At 45.0% G+C, this 17,834-nt stretch overlaps 2 protein-coding genes across 2 annotated transcripts; one reads left to right on the forward strand and one right to left on the reverse strand.

The window, feature by feature from the left end:
- The first annotated feature begins 3,031 nt into the window (after positions 1–3,031).
- Positions 3,032–5,669, forward strand: LOC107276015 (extensin). The gene is made up of 3 exons (XM_015774044.3): positions 3,032–3,496; positions 3,947–4,006; positions 4,905–5,669. Exons 1-3 carry the CDS (start codon positions 3,032–3,034, stop codon positions 5,667–5,669), a joined length of 1,290 nt encoding a protein of 429 aa, XP_015629530.2.
- A 174-nt stretch (positions 5,670–5,843) lies between these two features.
- On the reverse strand, positions 5,844–6,872 carry LOC4332980 (uncharacterized). Its single transcript, XM_015775972.3, has 2 exons — positions 6,396–6,872; positions 5,844–6,299 (listed from the first exon to the last, which is right to left on the reverse strand). Exons 1-2 carry the CDS (start codon positions 6,794–6,796, stop codon positions 6,101–6,103), a joined length of 600 nt encoding a protein of 199 aa, XP_015631458.1. The 5' UTR covers positions 6,797–6,872; the 3' UTR covers positions 5,844–6,100.
- Positions 6,873–17,834: the final 10,962 nt, after the last annotated feature.

Here is a 17,834-nt window from a genome sequence, read left to right on the forward strand (position 1 = left end):
GGGGACGACGCCGGAGGAGGAGGAAGGGTATAAGAAGCGGCGCCGCGAGGGGGAGGGAGAAGGTGGAGGGCAAATCCGTAAATTCGTCCCCGGTGGGATACTTGGGTTAGCGGCTTCCGAAATGCTCTAGATGATTCCATTTCCTTCCGGTTCCCCCGCCCACTTGGATGATATAGGATCAGTACGAGCCGTACGATGAATATTGGGGTAAATCTTTCGTCGTCCTTTAACTTATCATAGCTAAAATTTCAATTTTAAAGTTTAATTTCAGTTTTAAGTTGATTCTAGAATTATTTTAGACTATGTTTCAATATTTTCTTTTATAGACTAATAATAATAATAATACATATATAATTATTTTGTTACTTGGTTCATTTTTCAACTCCTTATCAGTCATAACTCAAATGATCATAGCTATAAAAAATAGTGGGGTTACCTTAACTCAAGTGAATGTGCTTGGGCACTCGCACGATGGTTGATCGATGGTGGGGCGTCGGTACAGGCGGCGGTTATGCGCCAATGGCGGTTTGTTGGTTGTGGGGTGTTAGAGCTATGAGCAAAGGGGGTAGGAAGGTGGCAGGCGAAAGCCTAATATGGCAGCACACCAGATCAATAGCAGCAACCTTTTGGATACCATATTCTATCTAGGAGGCGCCATTGTCGAGATACATTCCTTTTTTTTCTAGTAGATCCCCTATTGAAAACCATGTCTAAGTTCTTTTGGATGTGCAGTGATACTGCTTTAAATATCGCATCTTCCTTAGAGGCGTTGTCTAGAAGGTCTGCAATCAGTTGGATGGTGAAGGGTGTGACCCCCGAGGTTCTTGGAGTTTGGGTTCAGCTGGTTCGAGTTGGTGCTCGACAATATGGTTGTGGCTCATTCTTAGGATTGACGGTGACCGATCATGTTCAGCGTTGATCGGATTAGTGCTTTTTCCTTCCTTAGTTTGTGTATATGTGCTATCGGTGTGGGAGGTGGTGTGTTTTTTACCTTTTTCTGATTAACCTCTGAAAGTTGTGGTTTTGCAATTTTTTTCTGCTATGTCAATATGAAACTTGGTATCGTTTGATTCGGTTCGTTTGAAAAACAAAATAGTCATTGAGAAAACTCTTGAAAAAATGTTGCATTTAGTTGAATTTAGATTTTTTTTTTACTTTGAAGAGAGGGCCATGAAAATTGATTATAAGAACTTCTGTCGAAATAAATACATCCTCTATTTTCAAATATAAGCATTTCTAAATTATTTAACAAATATTAAGATTTAAGAAAAAATACTTAAATTTTTTGGGGCTTGGATTCCCCCCAAACATCTGATTAGCTAGAATTTGAATATTTTGAATTCCCCCATTCATCTTATTGACTTAAATTAACAAGATTCCATTGATTTGGATTTTGTGTCCAAAAAATGCTTATATTTGTGTATAAAGTGTGTGCTTATATTTCGAAACGGAGGGATCACAAAATATTTGACATTTGGATAATATGCATTAATTGAAATTTTAAGACTTCGATTATCAATGACTCTAAACTACAATCTGAAAATATGAAAAATGATGTTGTGTTCTTCTTTTTAATATGCTTTTACAACACCATAAATTTTCTCAATCTATAAACTTATTTTAATAAAAAAAATATGACCAAAATCGTACTGTAAAATACTAAAAAAAGACTGAACGTCATTTTTTTACCAAGCGGAGTAGAAGTAACATTCAATATATATAAAAAAAAACAGCACTGCAGGGATCTATTATACCTGTGATAAATTCATTGTTATATGTAGCCTAAGCATGTAGCGTTGTGATTAGTTTGTTACCAAAATAAATAGGTAATATTCAAAAATCGGTCAAAATAGTCCAATAATAATATTTTTGATAATCCTATAAGGAAATTGCTATGCATACAATCAAACTATCCAACTCACTTAGTACAACTGAATTTGATCAACGGTTCTAAACCGCCGCAATGCATATGTGCTCTTCTTTGATTGGTATATGGTTGCATGTTTTTTGTTACACATGAATTGTACAACTGGGCCGTATATATAGCAAGCAGTACTCATCCTAGAAACTTCCTCTCACAAAACATTAGCAATGGCAACAAACCAGACACACTTTAAATATCTCTACCCCTATCAAATACTGGCAACATCTCTTCCCAACAAAATATTGACAATTTCAATAGGGTTGATTTGGGCATCAAACCAAACAGCCTTATCATTTATAACAAACAATTTTCAAACTTTTCTATGTTTCAGAGGATGATGATCAACAGTTTCAAGGACTGCTAAGACAAAGCTAAAGTTAATCTATATGTGGGCCCCCATGACAAGCCCATGAAGGTATTCTGGGCCGAAGAAGGAAAGCCCAGCCGTTCGAGCGTGTTTGTCCCCCTCCCAGGCCCGCACCTCCAAATTTCAAACGGGAAGCAAGCCGTGGTGAGCAAACCGACGTGCCGCCGCGTACTTAACCCCGTCTCCGCCCACCTCCACCTCCTCCACCGCCTCCCCCTTCCTTCGCTTCCTCCTCTTCTCTCCTCTTCCCGCTCCGCTTCCATTCCACGCCCAGCCGCACGCACGCTTCTCGAACCTTCTGGAATTTTCGCCGGCTGGAGTACTGGAGGTAGGGCGATCCGATCGCAAGTTTCCCGTTGCGGTGTGGTCGGAATCGATTGTTTTCTGCGATTTTGCTCTGGTTCGTTTGATTCGTCATGGGTTTTTTCCCCCTCGGTGGCTGATGCTGTTCTGTTCGAATATTTTGGTGGATCGAACTTGGGATTTCCCGTGATTTTTTCCGTGAAATCGGGGGCAGTGGTGCGGTTTCGAGCCCCCTAATCCCGTAGGATTTTTTTTTTCTGCTAGATTTGCTCGCGCATGATCAGATTCTAATTTCCGAGCTATGCAGTTTTTCGTGTGCTCGCAATTTCAGTTTCGCGTTTCTCCAGCTTTGGGTTCAGTTTTATTTTTCAAAAATCATCTCCTACAAGCCTCGATTTACTAATCCGCATCTCCGATCCCGGTTGTGATGCGCAGCGATGGATCCCCGCCACAGCAGCGTCACCCCCGGCAACGACAGCGGCAGCGGCAGGCGCGGCAGAGGGAGCGGGAGCGGCAGCGGCAGCGGAAGACGGAGCAGAGGCAGCGATAGAAGTGGAGATGGGTCGGAGGACTCCTCCAGCAGGACGCGGCGGAGCCGCTTGTCGGCTCAGTCGACGGGCACCCGCCTCATGCCGGCGTTCGATGATGCTGCAGGGGACGGCGACGGGAGGATCCTCGGGTCGTCGTCGTCGTCGCCGTCAGGAGGGTTGGACCTCGGTCTCGAGGAATTCCGCCGCGTCCAACACGAGGCCTCTCGGAATCCGAATCTGCAGCGCCTCCTCTTCCACAGCTCCCCCGTGAGGCAGCCCACGCAGGACGACGAGGTGATCGTCATGGACGGCGTGCTCGTCGATACCACCTCTGGTTCTGGTGCCAGCGGCCGCTACGGCCTCAATCGCCAGGTAATTTGTTCCCTCTGCTCTCAATTCTCGTTCTCCTCCCGTTGCATTGATGCTTCACGCTGTTGGGGAATTCATGATGTGTTCAGACATAGGGGGCTAACTTAACTTGCATTGACTCTATCATGCTTGCTTCTGGTTACATGATCTGGAGAACTGAATGGTGTTAACGAAACAAGACAGTAATTGATGGAAAAGATAGAACCGTGACTGCATTATTTAGTGACTTTGATGGCCATGTTCACCACTCACCAGATAGTAGATTTATATTTTTGATATTTTGTGAAATTAAGTTCCTACTAATAAGAGCTAGTCATGATAGGTTCACTCCATCTTGTTCGATGCTTTTGTCCTGAAAATTACACTATGCAGTTCTCCTGATCACGAAAAATCCGTTTCCAGGTTTTCTTTCCCTGATGATTTGTTCCCCTTACCGTGACCTTTATTCTGCAGTTTTTCGATGGGAAGGGCGACCCTCGTGTGGTGCGACCCATCAAACGAACATCTTATGAGGTAAAATTGCTATTGTTTTATGCAGTAAATATCTAACAATTAAGGTCAGATATGATCCATGATATTCACTGTTTAACCCTGAAAAATGCATCGTATTTCTATCATTCTGAACTTATCAGAAGACATATGTATGCAGCACTCTCTTTGCATAATTCAAATTGACTAGATCAAACAAGGTTTCTTATTACTTCCTTTCACAAAGTTTCTGTTCCAGAAGACTGTTTTAACCTTTGTTTAGAATCGTTTCATGTTTCTTTAGCTTGGGTTGTTTACACAATCCCCCCTGAAAACAGTTCACAAGCACTCGACAATTCGTGTAGATGTACAGTACTACACTTTCTGTAGTGAACCAGTGAATTGTTTCCAGCCCTTTTTTTGGGTTTGACAAATCCCTGCTCTCTAATCCTTCTTGTGGATGATGAACAGCTTATCTTATTTGTTTGTTTGCTCGTATGGCATTACGAATTGCATAAAAATCTTGATACTGTATAGTAGTTTCTTAAGTATGTCTTAACCTGATTCCACTGGGATTTGTCATCTCAATCATTATTCCTACTTGAGTTGAAAGAAATTTTATTGTATAGAATACACCATAGAGCGTTATTCTCTGGTAACGATTCTAATTCCTGCAAATGAGGGAAGTTCGGAAACTGGAAGACTACCAGACTGACGAAAGTGGTAAACTGGTAATCTAACTAACGACCTGGGCAGCACACGTTTTTGATGTTTACTGCAGTGCATTCCCTGCATCAAGAACATTTTCATGTTGAATTCCTTTGCCTGCTGCATCATATGTTCATATCTTGTCTCCGCTAAAGTTTTCACAGGGTCACAATTCCATTCCTGGGTTATCAAACTGAAGAGCAAATCTCTGACATGCTGCTGTCTTGTCATACAGATGGAGCCGCAGATCAGACGACCAGCGCAGGGCCCCGGATTCTACATGCAGCGGCCCCCGACGCCGCCGCCGACACCGAGAGGATTTCCGCCACCACTGCCATCCCCAGGAGCCGGTGCACCGCGAGGCGGCAGCGCCACCCCCGCCATGATCCCAGGTCATCCGGGAGCCTTTTATCCCTTCCCGCCGCCGTCACTTCCAGGAGTCGGTCCACCTCGAGGCGGCGGCGCGATCCCAGGTCTTCCGGCAGGCTTTCCTTTCCTCCTCCGGCCGCCGCCGCCACTTCCAGTTCCAGGAGTCATTTGTCGACCTCCTCCAAGCCCTCCTTACTTCGCGCCGCCGCCGAGAGCCACCCCGACCGTCTCCTTAGCCGGACCGCCGCCCGGTTTCAACCCGAAGAGGGGACTCATCGGGAGAGGCGAAGCCATCACCCTCCCAGAGTCAGAGCGACCAACGCCACCGCCGCCGCCGCCGCCGCTGCCACCAACACCAGTGGCACAGCACAAGCGGACGGAGTTCTCGTGGCCGCCGAAGACCACCGCCCCCGCCGTCACCCTCCTGACGAGAGCGCCGCCTCTGTCCTCTGCACCGAAGCAGCATCCCGAATCAGAGGCACCGCCGCTGGCGCCGTCGTCTGCTCCGAGCCCCCGGGAGGAGTTCGCGTGGCCGCTGACCGACGAGGAGGACGAGTTGATCATCAACGTGCTCTACGGTCCGACCAACCGCCGGAGGCTGCCCGTGTTCAGGAGAATCTGCCCCGACTGAACAAGACCAAACCCCCCCGTGGACTACTCTGCTCTGTATATACAGAGACTCGGCTGGTCAGAGATACAGAGACTCGGCTGGTTAAAAGTAAGCACACCTGCATTGGTTCATTTGGCTGTCATTTGGTTAAAAGTAGGTCAGTAGCAGCAACAGTTTTGATCCAGAACACAGGCCTGACGGCGGCAACTGCAACTCTGCCTGAACATTTTTTATTTCCGTCGATTCTAACAGGACGGATCACACTACTGTATATAGTACAGTGGAAATATGTACATCAGATTCACAGGATACAAATATTCAGTTCAATCCATACATCATAGAACAGAGGCTAGTTAATTAACACTGGCAGAATTTCTTCGAGGAAAAAAAAACAGTGGGCGAAGAAGGCTGAGCCGATGAGGGTGTTTTGCGCAACGTGTCCTCCTGTGTGCTCAGAGCTCCGCGTCGGAGGGTGCCCGTTTCGCCGGCGAGGCAGCTCCCTTCACCTTGTCGCTGGCCTTCCCCACGGCGTTCCCCGCCGCTCTCGCCGCGGACGCCGCCGCCTGCTCCACCGTCTCTTTGGTCATCTCCAGGCTCCTCTTGGCCGCGTCCGCCGCCGAGCCGGAGCTCCCCGCGTCGTCATCATACCTCCTTTGGCACAAACAAACCAAATCTTAGAACCACCAGTACAAGTTTAACATGACAAAGATCAATCGACTGTTCGGCGATATATGGCTGTATGCGTACCGGGGCTCGCCGGAGTGTGGCCGCCGGAGCTTCATCCAGGTGAGCTTGGCCCACGCGCGGAACGCGTCGAGCCGGCTGTTGAATCCGGGGATGGCGGCGGCGCCGGGGCCCACCGCCTGCTCGACCGGCTCGGCGCCCTTGACACCCTCTAAGCCGCCGCCGCCGCCGCGGGTGCCGTCGCTGTCGCCGCCGCCGCTTACTCCCTCCACCGGTGGCTTGCCGCCGCCCGGCTGCGGCGACATCAGGAACGCCGCGACGGAGGCCACCAGCAGCACGAGGAGGACGACGGTGACGGATATGGTGGCGCTCCCCTTCCCCGCAGCCTCCGGTGGCGCCGCTGATGCTGCTGCGCCGCCGCCGCCGTTAGCTGCAGCGGTGCTGTCGCCGACGGAGCTGGCCATGGGAGCAGAGGTGGTCGTGGTCTAGTACTAGAGCTCGAGCTCAACGGCGGCGGAGATTGGTCGCGTTCGTGGGCTCGCGGCGAGGCGGACACAAGTACGAAGTACTACTACTCCGGTTGCCGCGCGCGCACGAGTAAGCACGTGACGCGCGTACGCCACGTAGCACCGGACCGCGGGTTGCTCGTGACTCGAGAGGGACACGTCGCCTACACGTGGCGGGCCTAGGACGAGGCCGTGGAGAGTGAAGGGGGCTTTACATTGAACCATCATCGAGGCCCATGAGGCCCATGAGGGCTTGCTTCATAACATTAGTTCACCTATCGTCGCTCAACTTTACGTCGAGTCTTGTATGACATACCTAATCCCCAAGACAAGAAGTATCAACTTCTTAATTGCTCAAACCATGCAAAGTAAGTCTCCTGGCAGTATGGATGCGTGGTTTCGCTGACGTAGCAAATCATCAGCAAAACAAATAAAAAAACATATGTCGAGCACATGTAAGTGAAAAGAAAATGTAGGGCCCACGTGTCAGCCTCATCATCATCTTCTTTCTTCCCCAGCATGGGAGAGAGGGGGAGGTAGTTGGCGGGAGAAGAGGTGGTCGAGGCGGCCAGTGGGAGACAGAGGAGAGGTGGCCGGCCGCGCCAGCGGGACAGGGAGGAGAGGGGGCTGCCTCTTCGGCAGGAGAGAGGCGACTAGCAGTGTCGGCGGGAGCCCGACGTGCCGATGAGAGAGGGAGGAGCAGCCGCTAGTGAGCCTGGGAGGGAAGGGAGGCGCCGGGGGAGGCGTCTGGCGAGTCCAAGCTCGCTAGTGGAACTTGATGTCGTAGGTAGGACGACGGCTGTGTGGGACACCAAGCGTGTACGCCCGCGCCTTGAGCTTGCCGCACTCTACGCGGAAGCACCGTACCAGGCATCCCGCCTCCTTGCCGCCATGGCAGCGACGGCAGCCACCACCACCGTTCACCTTGCTTAGCTGCTACCGTCCCCATCCCGCCTCCTCTCCGCCATGGCAGCGGCGGCGCCCACCACCATCACTCACTTTGCTGCCCTTGCCCCCATCCAGCCATCTCATGGCCGCCTCTCTCCCCCTCTCTCGCCGGCGCGGCCGGCCCCCTCTCCTCCCTCTCCCGCCGGCCGCGCCAGCCACCTCTTCTCCTGCTGGCGTCGGGCTGCCTCCCCCGCTCTCCCATGCTGGGGAAGAAAGGAGAAGAAGATGATGGGGATGACAGATGGGCTCCACATTTTCTTCTTACTTACATGTGGTCTCTACATATGTTTTTTTATCTGTTTTGCTAACTAGAATACCACGTCAGCGAAACCACGCATCCATACTGCCAAGGAACTTACCTTGCATGGTTTTGAACAGTTGAGGAGTTGATATTTCTGATATTGGGGATTATGGACGTCATATAGACTTAATGTAAAGTTGAGGGACAGCAAGTGAACTTAGAGGCTGTTTGGTTGCTGCCTTGAGGTGAACCTGCTTCGGCCGAGACATGCCGGAGAAAAAATATTGGTTGTTTGGTTGCTACCTGACTACTTCAACTCCTTCCTGACCTGATGTCCAGGGAGCGGCTCCAGGACATGATTAGCAAGTAGTATATGTTATTTCCTGCAAGAGTTAAATCTTCTCAGAGTTTATTTAGTGTAGCATTATGGGATCTATTTTGCTCAGGCTCAGGCTTCAACCAAACAACGAAACTCATACGTCTGACCAGGCAACATCATCATAATTTTTCTTCCTACACAGATGCACATTTTTCTCAGGCATGTTACTGAGGTATCCAACCAAACATGCTCTTATTCCTTAGTTGGGCTCTCACCACATGATAGACGAGAAGAAAAGCCCATGAGAAGCTAGTTCTGCCTGGCGCTATCATAGCACACTTGAAGCGAAAAGGAATAAGTCCATATGTCGTCTCTCATCTTTACCGTGTGTTTGGTTCACGGTCACGTATGGATGGGATATAGCCATTCATATTTTGTTGGATATGGCGATCCAATTTTTTTGTTTGGTTTATATGGATATGGCAATCCAATTTCTTGTTTGGTTGGAGGGATATAGTATGGATGGGAGAAGCCATAAGTTAGTGGGATCTATTTGTCATATATATATATTTATCGTAATATAATCATCCGAGATCTTGTTTTAAAGATTTAATTGTAACAAATATAATGGTGTAATCAAACCATAAATTAGATAAACGGTTTAGAAAAAAAAATCATTTAAAGCTTGCTTAACAGAAAATCAAACCAACCACAGCCAATCAGAATAGGACACATCACCCAGACCAAAACTGGATGGCTTCATCCAACCAAATCGGCCGGATGCACTCATCCAGCATATTGAGAGAATATTCCCTATTCTGGCCCGCCCCATCCACCCTGCCCTCCAACCAAACACCACAAAAATTCGGACGGCCATCTCCCATCCAGGCTCATCCACCCAACCAAACAGACTCTAAGCCATCGCTCGGCAAGGCCACAACTGCATGCGAGGCTGCCCCTTACCCAGGCCATCATCGTCTCGCCCTTCAGCCTCTCGATCTGTAAAAGTTAGTTGCAACGGGTATGGTATGGGTACCCATCACCCGTTCAGGTATGGGTACGGGAAAATAATTTCACTAGTGATCGGGTGTAGGTGTTGGAGCGGACGTATTTAGTTTGGGTGTGGGTATGAGAATATGTACCTGTTACTATCTCTAGCCATCATATCATATACACTTTTTATACATACTACAGTGCAAGTTCATGAGATATATGTGCATGTGCATTTCGCTAGTTTTGCTAAAATGAAGTTTTTTTTCCTTTGTGTGCATACTCTGATGCTGTGTTGCATCCTTATTAGATGTATTATTATAAGTTTAATGTTGATATTACTAACCTTAAGTGATATTATGATTATCAGTGTCCACTATGCGTTTTGAAGCGTCTAATTAGAATTGTGTTCACTGTTTTGCTGGACATTCGCCTTTTTATTTTGTGAAAAATCAGTTGGAGTGTTTGAACATGTACTATCAGTTATGCTTTAATCAACTAGCCATACTAGAAACTCATAATTTTTGCTTTTATCTCTTATCCGTTGCAAGAAAAAATCAGTTGCTTTTATCCGTTGCAACGCACGGGGCTTTTAACTTTAAAAAAAATTGAACGCATGGGATTGATTCGAAACAAAATTACTGCATGATTTAAGAACTGAATTAAATTGGCAATTCTGCATCTAGTTTCCAATAGCTAGATGTTAACCATGCGTAAAGCCAGCATGAAGCAACCATTCTCATTAAAGTCTTTCCTATGACGATGGCTTCAGCAAACAAGAGATGCCGTGGTGGCGGCAGCGGCAGACGAGAAAGGCAGAGAGGCAACTGCGAAATCTGCATGCGCCCGCCCTCTGCTCGACCCTTCCCATTTTTGTGAGGACAGGATGGCCGGCACAGGAGCCCACTCCCAGCGTCGCGCAAGACCGTAGGAGCACCCGCGAGACGAAGCTGCTGGGGCACCAGATCCTCTCCTCCTCTACCACCGCAAATAGCCGCGACCCCATCCTCTTCGACCGCCCACTGGCCACTGCTACCGCCGCCTTCCCGTGGCTGGTCGGCAAGCTCAAGCTCACAGCCTCCCTCACCTCCCTCCTCTTCCCCTCCACCGTCACGGAAGACCGGAGCCCCCTCATTGACAACCCCCCATCGCTGCTGCCGCCTCTCATGGACGGGTGACCCCTCTCCTAGCCAATGAGCTCCTAAGGTAGAGAGAGAGAGGGGAGATGAGGAAGAGAGGGGATAGGTGGGGGAGAGAGGTGAAAGTCCACTTACATGTAGCCCCATATTGTTCTTAGTTTTATTTTTGCTGACTAAAACGACACGTTAGTGAAACCAACACTACTACAAAACTGGTTTTTACATACGGACGAAACTGATTGTCGCATGCGGTTGCTCCAGCCGGAAGCGTGACAAGGTCTGTGAAAATCGGAGTTTTTCCGTGCGGCCAGCACAACCGCATGCGAAAATCCGCTTAAGCCGATTGCATGCAAAAAAGAAAAAGCGCGAAAAAAAATAAAATTCCACAAGAAAAAACTCTAGCCCCGCCGCCGTCGCCATCGCTTCCGTCATCGCCATCGCCAGCCGGCCGGATCCACGGCTGACGGATCCGCCACCCAGCGACCTCTGGCCGTCGGGATCGAAGAAGATGAGGGAGAGGGAGGAGAGGCGGCGGGATCCACGAGCTTGCCGCAGCCGCCGACGTCACAATCGCCGTAGTCACGCCACACCATCGCCTCAGCTGCAGCCGCTCCTGAGGGCGGCGCCACCGAATCCGCCGCCCGCCGTCGCTGCTCACTCCCACCGCCATTGCTGTTCCCGAGGTCGGGGGCGGTGGATCTGCGCGTCTCCGTCGCCCGTGAGGGCGTTGGTAGCGGATCTGCCCGCTGCCGCCGCCACTGCCCGCCGCCGCCACTCCTAAGGTCAAGGGCGGTGGATCCGCGCGTCGCCGTCACCCCCAAGGGCGGGGGTGGCGGATCCGCTTGCCCGCCGCCCACTCCCGCCACCACCGCCCACTGTCACCTGCCACTTGCTGAGCCGCGCCCGCTGCTGTGAGAGAGAGGAGAGGAGAGAAAGTGAGAGAGAGGATGAGGTGAGAAAGTAAGGTAAGGATGAGGAGGTGCGAGAGAGAGAGGGGATAAGGATGAAAATTTTGAAGTGGTGAGGAGGGAAAGAAAGAGGAGGGGAGAAAAAAGAGTGAGCATTTCTATATGCAAACCACCTAAATGTCTGCATGCAAAAATAGAGTTTTACATGCAGCTCTTTAAGAGGACCGCATGTGAAAATAGTCATTAAAAATTAATTTGAAAAAATGATAACTTCAAATCGAATATTCGAATTTTATGATACTAAATGAACTTATGTGAAAAGTTATCAAAAACAAAGTTGTAGAACTCATTAAGATCTACCAATTTTGAAAATTGCTCATTTCTCCATCCGAGTTTGATTAAACTAGTTAAAATTTGAATTTAAAATATAAGAAATTCAAATAATTTTTCAGGTAGTAAATAATTTTAAATGTAAAAATTATCAATAACAAAGTTGTATAACACATCAAGATCTACAACTTTTGTTTTGGTCATTTTTTCTATATGACTTTGTTTGAACAATTTGAATTTTAATTTCAAAATATGACAACTTCAAACAACATTTTCAAATATTAAATGATTTCAACTGAAAAAGTCATCAACAACAAAGTTGTATAACTCATCAAGATCTATAACTTTTATTTTGGCCATTTCTTCATCCGACAAAGTGATAGTAAAATTTTCACAAATTTTACATATCTCTCGTATGATTTTATAATCTATAAGAGAGATATGCAAATTTTATAAACAATGTTACTGTCATTTTGTTGGATGAACAAATGACCAAAATAAAAGTTGTATATCTTGATGAGTTCTACAACTTTTATGTTCATGACTTTTTCAACTGAAATTATTTACTAATTCAAAATATTATTTGAAGTTTCCATTTTTTTTGAAATTCAAATTTTTAATTGATAAAACAAATTCACAATAGAAGACGGCCAAAATAATAGCAACAAGAATACAATAACATGATAGAACATGATTTTAGAAATATTTAGGAAAAAGAATCAACACATTTTAAGTTAGTATGAGGGAGAAAGACTAGTTACAAGTTTTAGTCAAAGATTAAAATGAGAAACCTTTGTTGTGTAAAAATCGATTTTCACATACGGCTCGTTAAGAGGCCCATACGTTAAGAGGCTCATATGGAAAGATTGATTTTCCCATACGGACCTCTTAAGTTGTCTGCACGTAAAAAATGAGTTTATTTTTGCATGCAACCCCTTAAAAGGTCCGCATGTGAAAATCGCTTTTTTTTTAATTGCATATGATCCTCTTAAGAAGATGTATGCAAAAATGCCTGCTCGATTTTTGCAGATACGGGTAGTTATGGTCCATCTACAACCTAACAAGGTCTCGTCTAAATTATTTTTTAAGTAGTGAAATCATCTGACTTCAACGGTTTTGTCCAGACGAGGAACGAAGATATTACGGTGTGAGAGATGCCAATTAAACTCGACCAAATGAGGATGACAAATGGACTTATTACAAGCCAAAAAGACTAGTCTGTCTGCCCGTGCAAAGTTTCCTATTTTTGCAATTATTTTCCTCATTTCCCTATTTAGGCCCCCTTTGATTCAAAGGAAATTCATAGAAATTTTAGAGGATTTTATTCCTATAGGAATTTTTTCTACATAGCCCTTTGAATCAAAGGAATGGATCTTATGGAATCCTATGAAATTCCTATGGATTGCCTAATGCCATGCAAGTTTTGGAGGAATTCTAACATGGGGTAAAACCTCTTGGAAACTTTCCTTTGAGTCTTTATCTCTCCTCTAATTCCTACGTTTTTCCTGCGGCCCAATCAAACGACCATTCCTGTGTTTTTCCTGTGTTTTGCAATCCTCTATTTTACACTTACATTCCTATCAAAATCCTGCGTTTTTCCTATTCCTATGTTTTCTCATTCCTATCAAAATCTTGTTTGCACGTGGGCTGAATGAATAGAGTTGAGTTAGAAGGCTTGGCCTATTTTCCTTTGGAATAAGTCCATCTGAGGTCTATTAACTTATCGAAGAATCCAATTTTCATATTTTAATTGGAAAACAAGATATAACAGGTCTCTCAACTGTTAAAATCGGTGCAAAATAAGTCCCAAAGTAGTTTGGACGGCGGTCTCAGCTGACATGGCGCCTACATAGCTAAGTTCGGTTTTCATCTAACGTGGCATATAAAGCAAAATTTAACAATTTAAAAAATAAAACAAAATATATGGGCCCACATGTCAGTTAAATAATAAGATTAAAAAATAGTGGGACCCACATGACAGTGGGCCCCGCTTCCTCCACCTCATCCCCTCTCTTCTCTATCTCCTCCCCTCTCTTCCGGTTTTTTTCCATACATTTTTTGCCGCCATATTTATGTTTTTTGCCGCCATCTTTTTCCTTTGTCGGGCCGAACCCTAGCGCCGCCACCATGTCGATCTTGTCTTCCCATAAGTTTACTCCTCTAATTGATTACAAAATGTGATTCCCCACTCATCCTTCATCTTTTTCTCTATGATTTCCTATTTCAATTCGGTTTTAATTCGCTGGATTTAATCTCCATTCAACCCTCACCGATGATAGCCGGCCGGTGAGCTTCCCAACCATTTTTATCCCTTTCAATTCGGTTTTAATTCGTCGGATTTAATCTCCATTCAACCCTCACCGATGATGGCCGGCCGGTGAGCTTCCCAACCGCTTTTATCCCGAGTTTTGTTCGGTCCGATTTTGGAAAAAAAAAGGAAAGAAGAGATTGAGTGGATCAAAAGTCCTAAACCAATTTTAGTAGATCGATAAAGATACGGCCGGATTTGATGGGATGATGGCTGGTCGATCGGTGAGCTTCCCAACGTTTTTATCCCGAGTTTTGTTAGCTCCGATTTTGGAAGAAATGGAAAGATGAGATTGAGTGGATTAAAAACCCTAAACCAATACTAGGAGATATTCGGCGGATTTGATTGGGGAGAATTGACTCTGGCATCGTAGGGGCACGACACCAACTTATATATGGAGGTTGAAGACGTGCCAGCAAGACACATGGCTTTACTTGTGAGCTGGGCCGAAGAGAGACAGACTGTGTGGAGGGAGGTAGCAGATTGGGCTATAACGGGAAAAGGAATAAAGGAATGGGCTTTCGACCCAAAACTAAAAAAGGAATATATAATATACTGATTAAAAACGTCTTACTCGTTGCAACGCTGCTATTTTTTACATGCAGTATACACGCACCAAATGAGGCGATCTCAAACTGATGATCCCTGTCTCACGGTTGGGCAGCACGTACGGCAAAAGAAATCGAAAGGAAATTCCTTCGTCCTGTCCACCTCGTACGTACTGTGCACATATCTCTCAATCCTTAATTCCCTCTACTATTGTACTTCATTTTCTCATGGAGTCTCGGTTCAGTAGCCAAATCACTTTCCTCGTGCTGGACCTGCTAAACTTAATGAAGAATATTAGTCCTTTCACAATGCATCTAAGATGACATTCAGCCCCAACACGCTAACTAGCTAGAAGATTTCCATTCACGTCTGTACGTATCTGCCGTGCTCCAAGTAAGCTCCTCGCTACCCAAACGAAGAATGGAGGAACGGGTGACCATGTTAGACAAGAAGTAAAAGCAGGAGAGAGTGAGCCGGATCAAGGAGAGAGGAGGTCCCGCCACTCGTGCGGCTCCCATCGACGGCGACCTCCGCGAGAAAGACGAGGGTCATTGTCTGAGCGTCGCTACGGCGGCGAACGGAGAAGGGGCAGAAGATGCAGAGAGGGCTCCGACGGCTAGAGCGAGTGCAGAGGGCCGGATTCGGCGGCAGGAGCCCACGCCTTCCGGCAACCGAGACGCCATCGAGGGAGGATTTGGAGGCGATGGCTCGCCAAAGGATGGCAGCGGAGGCGATGGCTTGATCTGCCCTGCCCGTGTCAGTGTGTCACCCTGGCGACGAGGAAGGGGATGACGACAATGGTTGTCACTCGGTCACTACTCGCTAGTCTTCCCATGGCTAGATCCGCTCCGCCGGGCGGCTGTCGTGTTGAGCTCAGGCAGAGCCGCCACTAGATCCACACCAGCCGTCGGTGGTGGTCGCTCGCCCAGCTCGCCGCCCTTTTATTTTTCCCAATATCTTGGAAGAATTTTTTAGCTGAGCTTGGGAGAGTAGAGATAGCTAGTAAGAACAAGTACAATATAGCAGACTACATGTCAGCTATAAGCACGTATGGAAGAGATAAGAGAGACGAAAAATGGGTTACAGATTTATAGCCAGCTGCAACACGGACTCTAAAATATTGTTTATGCATAAGAGGTGAGACTATATATTTTTGGTGCAATATATGTTTATAAGTAATGAATAAGTTATTAGATTGAATATATAATTTGGACCTATTGGTTAGCTATACTATTGAACTTGCTCTAAAACAGTTGATCTAGCTCTATTGTGAATTTGTGATCAGAGCATGTATTCACTGATCCACAAAATTGTAAGTATTCATCGTAAGGACGTATTAGCTAAATATATATTAATTATCTTATTTTTAATAATGATATAAACTACAGATCCAACCACTCATTACATCTGTCTAAAACCAAACAGATCTTTATCTAAATAAGACACATTAAAGAGCCACCAACCATTAAAAAGAGATACTAGAGTACAACTTACTCAAAGGCTTAATGGTCTATTTTGGCATATGTCGATGTCATAAATATAAACTGGATAGTATCCCATTGCCAACATAAACCAAAAATACAAGTATATATGCTCTGTCTGTTTGCATTTAACTTGCATTTTTACCAAGGCGCGCATATTTAGGCAATCAACTTTGACAAGAGAATGACTAAAATATCCTTGCTAACAAACCACGTATGGAGAAGTAGAGTCCCATACTCCCATTAGCCTAATAAGCCAAAGCAAAAGTTAAATTTGAATTTTTAAATTTAATTTTTAATTTGATTTTAAGATATTTTCAACGTAATTTTTATTAACATTGGCTTATGAGTTGTTATGGATTAATATATAAAATTTTTACCTATAAATTAATTTTTATTCTCTAATAAGTCGTTTTGGCTTATTAGAAAATATGAGCAACCAATAAAGCTCATAGTATTATGATATTATAATAAGTGGAATAACAGTATAGCACTAGTCCAAATTTTAAATAGAGACAACATTTAGCTCCCCGGATAGTTCTAGATCATTCTTCTCTATGCAATGGCAAAATGAAAAAGTTTGCACTGGAATTTGCATCTTGTCAAATACTACATACTTCTTAGAATAAAATTATTTCCTCCTTTTTATCTATCATAAATTTATTTTTTAATAATCATTACATCAAAGTTTATCAAAATCTAGGATAAATGCATTAGGGTAGATAAAGAGACAAGTAAAAAGGGACTATCCTGATTTTTTTATCAGTACGTATGTGTGGAGTGGGTGAAGACGAGCTTAATTATTTTAGGACGGAGGAAGTATTTGCGAAAAGAAGTTATCAAAAGTGCCAAGTAAATGCAAACAGATGAAGTATATATTAGTATATATATACTCCCTCCGAACTGATAGTACTTATCGTTTTAGACAAGGGTAAAATCAAACTTTAGAATCTTTGATTATAAATCATTTTTAAAATATTTGTATTTCAAATATGATGACTACACGTATAGATTAGTTTTAAGAAATACTTTAATAAAATCATATATTTGTTAATGCTTTTATGCATATTATAATAAAAAATAATTGTTAAAGTTGTTTTTTTTTAAGACTGCACTTGTCCAAAACGACGAGTATTATCAATTCGGAGGAAGTAACATGAATACGTACTTGTCCGGAACACAGGAAGTTATAGTACTATCACACTTACTAAAGTTCATACGTTTATTTCGGACTGGAGGTCAAAAGTCAACACCAGCTACTTTCCAGCTGCATGGGTGACTCGGTCTTAGAATCGTAGGGTATAGGTCAAAGCAGGCATGCTTCTTCTTCTTCTTCTTCTTCTTCTTCTTCTTCTTCTTCTTCTTCTTCTTCTTCTTCTTTGAAGGCATAAAGTTGGTCGTGTCCTGATTTCAGGAGGTCCCTAGACAATGCATGTGCATCATGCAACGCCTGCATGCCGAATATATAATTAGGTATACCCCTGCTGCATATATGGCTCCATGCATGGCTGCTATGCTTGGACTTGGATGAATGATATTAATTAGTCTCGATCAAATAAAGAATATGATTTATTTAATTAATTACATCCTGCTGCCAAGAAGACATGGGGACTAGACATGCATACAACTTATGTAAATGTACTGTACTACTATGTACTCCCTCCGTTTCACAATGTAAGTCATTTTAGCATTTCTCATATTTATATTGATGTTAACATCAATATAAATATGAGAAATGCTAAAATGACTTATATTGTGAAACGGAGGAAGTATATATACAAAT

Source organism: Oryza sativa, chromosome 3 (assembly GCF_034140825.1).
Source record: "Oryza sativa Japonica Group chromosome 3, ASM3414082v1".
Taxonomy (NCBI): domain Eukaryota; kingdom Viridiplantae; phylum Streptophyta; class Magnoliopsida; order Poales; family Poaceae; genus Oryza; species Oryza sativa.

Bases quoted from the DNA above. Each gene is read 5' to 3' on its own strand.
- LOC107276015 (XM_015774044.3), top strand. From the start codon at position 3,032: ATGGATCCCCGCCACAGCAGCGTCACCCCCGGCAACGACAGCGGCAGC. The intron at 3,497-3,946 runs GTAATTTGTTCC...TTTATTCTGCAG, and splicing joins GCTACGGCCTCAATCGCCAG to TTTTTCGATGGGAAGGGCGA. The intron at 4,007-4,904 runs GTAAAATTGCTA...CTTGTCATACAG, and splicing joins TCAAACGAACATCTTATGAG to ATGGAGCCGCAGATCAGACG.
- LOC4332980 (XM_015775972.3), bottom strand. From the start codon at position 6,796: ATGGCCAGCTCCGTCGGCGACAGCACCGCTGCAGCTAACGGCGGCGGC. The intron at 6,300-6,395 runs GTACGCATACAG...TTTGTGCCAAAG, and splicing joins CCACACTCCGGCGAGCCCCG to GAGGTATGATGACGACGCGG.